Consider the following 2,500-nt stretch of genomic DNA (forward strand, 5'->3'; position numbering starts at 1 on the left):
CTGCTGTAACCCCATAATGCGGCTATGTGTTCTTGCGATATGACACTCGCTATCGGATCGGAAGGTCCTGGGTTCGAGCCTCGCTCGGGCAAAGTTGAGTCATAGGAAAAGGCTCTTGTAATATATCGATTAATAAGTTTAGTTGTATTTATTTAACGTTTAGTTGTAAACTGCCAAACTGGCTACACTGCACATTGTTTTTAGTTTGAGTTGAATAGAAACCTTTTTCCGATTATCATCTAACAATCTTGTTGTGTTGTTCCTTGAGGTTTGACTTCAATATAATTATTATTATTGATAAAACAATATCAATACAATACACTTGGCGACGACATTACAGCTCTTTACTCACATTCTCTCACCGTATTCAGGTTAAAATGGAGGGATCTCTAAATTTAGCAATGACTATGTAAAATGTTTTTTTCTCTTTTTTGTCTAAAATCAAAGCCCTATCTCCACTGAGTAAAAATGTTTTTGAATTTTGAAAATCCATTCATAAATAAACAAGTTATGCAGTTTCAAAGGTGTCATTTATTTGGATGACCCGCAAAGAGAAAAAAAACGCGAAAATATGGGACGCTTTTTCGGCATTTTTTTTCGACCTTTGGTTGTATCTTGCGTAATAAGTGGATTAAAAGATTGAAACTTGAAGAGCAAATTAGGATGGTGTTTTGTAAAATACGGGAAAAGTACTCGTCATATTCATATGAAATTTTACAACCCAAAAGAAGAAATGTTCATGTATTACCTTCACCACGACAAAACCTCCACGCCCGGGTAGTTTTAGAAATATTTTACTCCAAAGAGTAAAAATCTATTTTTAACGGTCTTCTGGTAATCGCACGAGTTTTGTCGCTTGACATAATCTAAAATGACCTTTTTTTCTAACTGTGTGCCAACTTTCAGTCATATTCATCGATAAACAGCGTCGTAATTAATTTTTTAAAATAGCATATACGAAACGGCTTCGTCCCATATTTTGACGCGAATTCGGACGAAAAAGAGGCCCAAAGATTTGTGCGGGATAGTCATTGCTACTAAATTGTTAAATGTTTGTCTTGAAGTGTCTCCTCCTGCCAGACTTGAAGCCAGAGACCTACATTTGTTTCATTGTGCGGCTATGTGGTCTAGTGGTATGACACTCGCTTTCGGATCGGAAGGTCCTGCATTCCTTGGAAAAAGCTCTTTACTCACATTCTCTAACCGTACGCAGGTGTAAAACGAGTACCTGGTCGTTAACAGCGTTGTCTCTGTTGGTAAAAAAATGTAATATCGACTAACAGGCGCCATGTCCTGTTCTCCATGTTACATTAAGCGGATATTGTGCGTTATAAAAGCTCAGTTTTTTGTTTTAAAAGCTCAATTGTAATTTAGTTTAAAAAAAAAAATGTAATTATTTTTTCTTCCATACCTTTAGAGGTTGATCACAACAAAACGTTCACATCATCCAGCTCAAGTCGTGAACACAGACCATCTGGCATCCTTTCTCTGGTCTACTGGAGTTGGCCCCCCGATGAAAGAATTGAATTAGAATCTGGAATGTGATCTGTCGAATCAAGGGCACACAATGTCATGTGATGGGCGAATTTTCTCCAGAAAAGAAGTCCTCAATGTTAAGCCATGTACTCTCTTTTGTTTTTGACTTTACTACTTTTACTTAGCCTGGATAACAAACATAAGTTCAAAATCATGAGGAACTAAACAGCCAATTAATTAAAAGTTCTTTCAAGTTTCCATACATCCGGTCCAATACAAACAACTAATCAGTTCTGACTGATTAAACAATAAACATGAGTATTGAACTCTACCTTTCGACAATCAATAAAGGTTCATTCATCACTGGCCTAGATCCTGAAACTGTGACAAGTTTCACAGATCTTTCTAGCATTCCACACCCTAAACGACCACCCTTGTCATCGTATTTAGACCGCAACGATTTGGAGCCAATAGTTGGCGATAAAATTCCAAGCCCACCAACAAGCCCCACTAGAAAAGAACAAGAAGGCTATGAAATCCCTGAAACTCCAAGCCCACCAACAAGCCCCACTAGAAAAGAACAAGAAGGCTATGAAATCCCTGAAACTCCAAGCCCACCAACAAGCCACACTAGAAAAGAACAAGAAGGTTATGAAATCCCTGAAACTCCAAGCCCACCAACAAGCAACACTAGAAAAGAACAAGAAGGCTATGAAATCCCTGAAACTCCAAGCCCACCAACAAGCCACACTAGAAAAGAACAAGAAGGTTATGAAATCCCTGAAACTCCAAGCCCACCAACAAGCCACACTAGAAAAGAACAAGAAGGCTATGAAATCCCTGAAATTCCAAGCCCACCGACAAGCCTCAATACAAAGGATCAAGAAGGCTGTGGAATCCCTCAAAAGGCAGATGATTATTTTGAGTCCGTCTTCGAGTTAGACGATGTTGACACAATCTTTATCAACTTCGACATGGATGATAATGACTCTGATGACTGGTCTGTGAGGTCATCTCATTCCAA

General features: G+C 38.5%; 1 protein-coding gene across 3 annotated transcripts in view; it reads left to right on the forward strand.

The window, feature by feature from the left end:
* LOC144980312 (uncharacterized) overlaps window positions 1–2,500 on the forward strand; it is a 45,120-nt gene that overhangs the window by 9,874 nt on the left and 32,746 nt on the right. For all 3 annotated transcript variants that reach the window (XM_078927969.1, XM_078927968.1, XM_078927970.1), the window contains exon 2: window positions 1,418–2,500. This exon is cut by the window's right edge and continues 292 nt beyond it. In XM_078927969.1, coding sequence (XP_078784095.1) covers window positions 1,791–2,500 — 710 coding nt within the window. In that variant the 5' untranslated portion in view covers window positions 1,418–1,790. The remainder of the gene's footprint in view (window positions 1–1,417) is intronic.

The sequence above is a fragment of the Berghia stephanieae genome, chromosome 9 (genome assembly GCF_034508935.2).
Source record: "Berghia stephanieae isolate SIO BIC M18660-M18661 chromosome 9, UCSD_Bste_1.3, whole genome shotgun sequence".
NCBI lineage: Eukaryota > Metazoa > Mollusca > Gastropoda > Nudibranchia > Aeolidiidae > Berghia > Berghia stephanieae.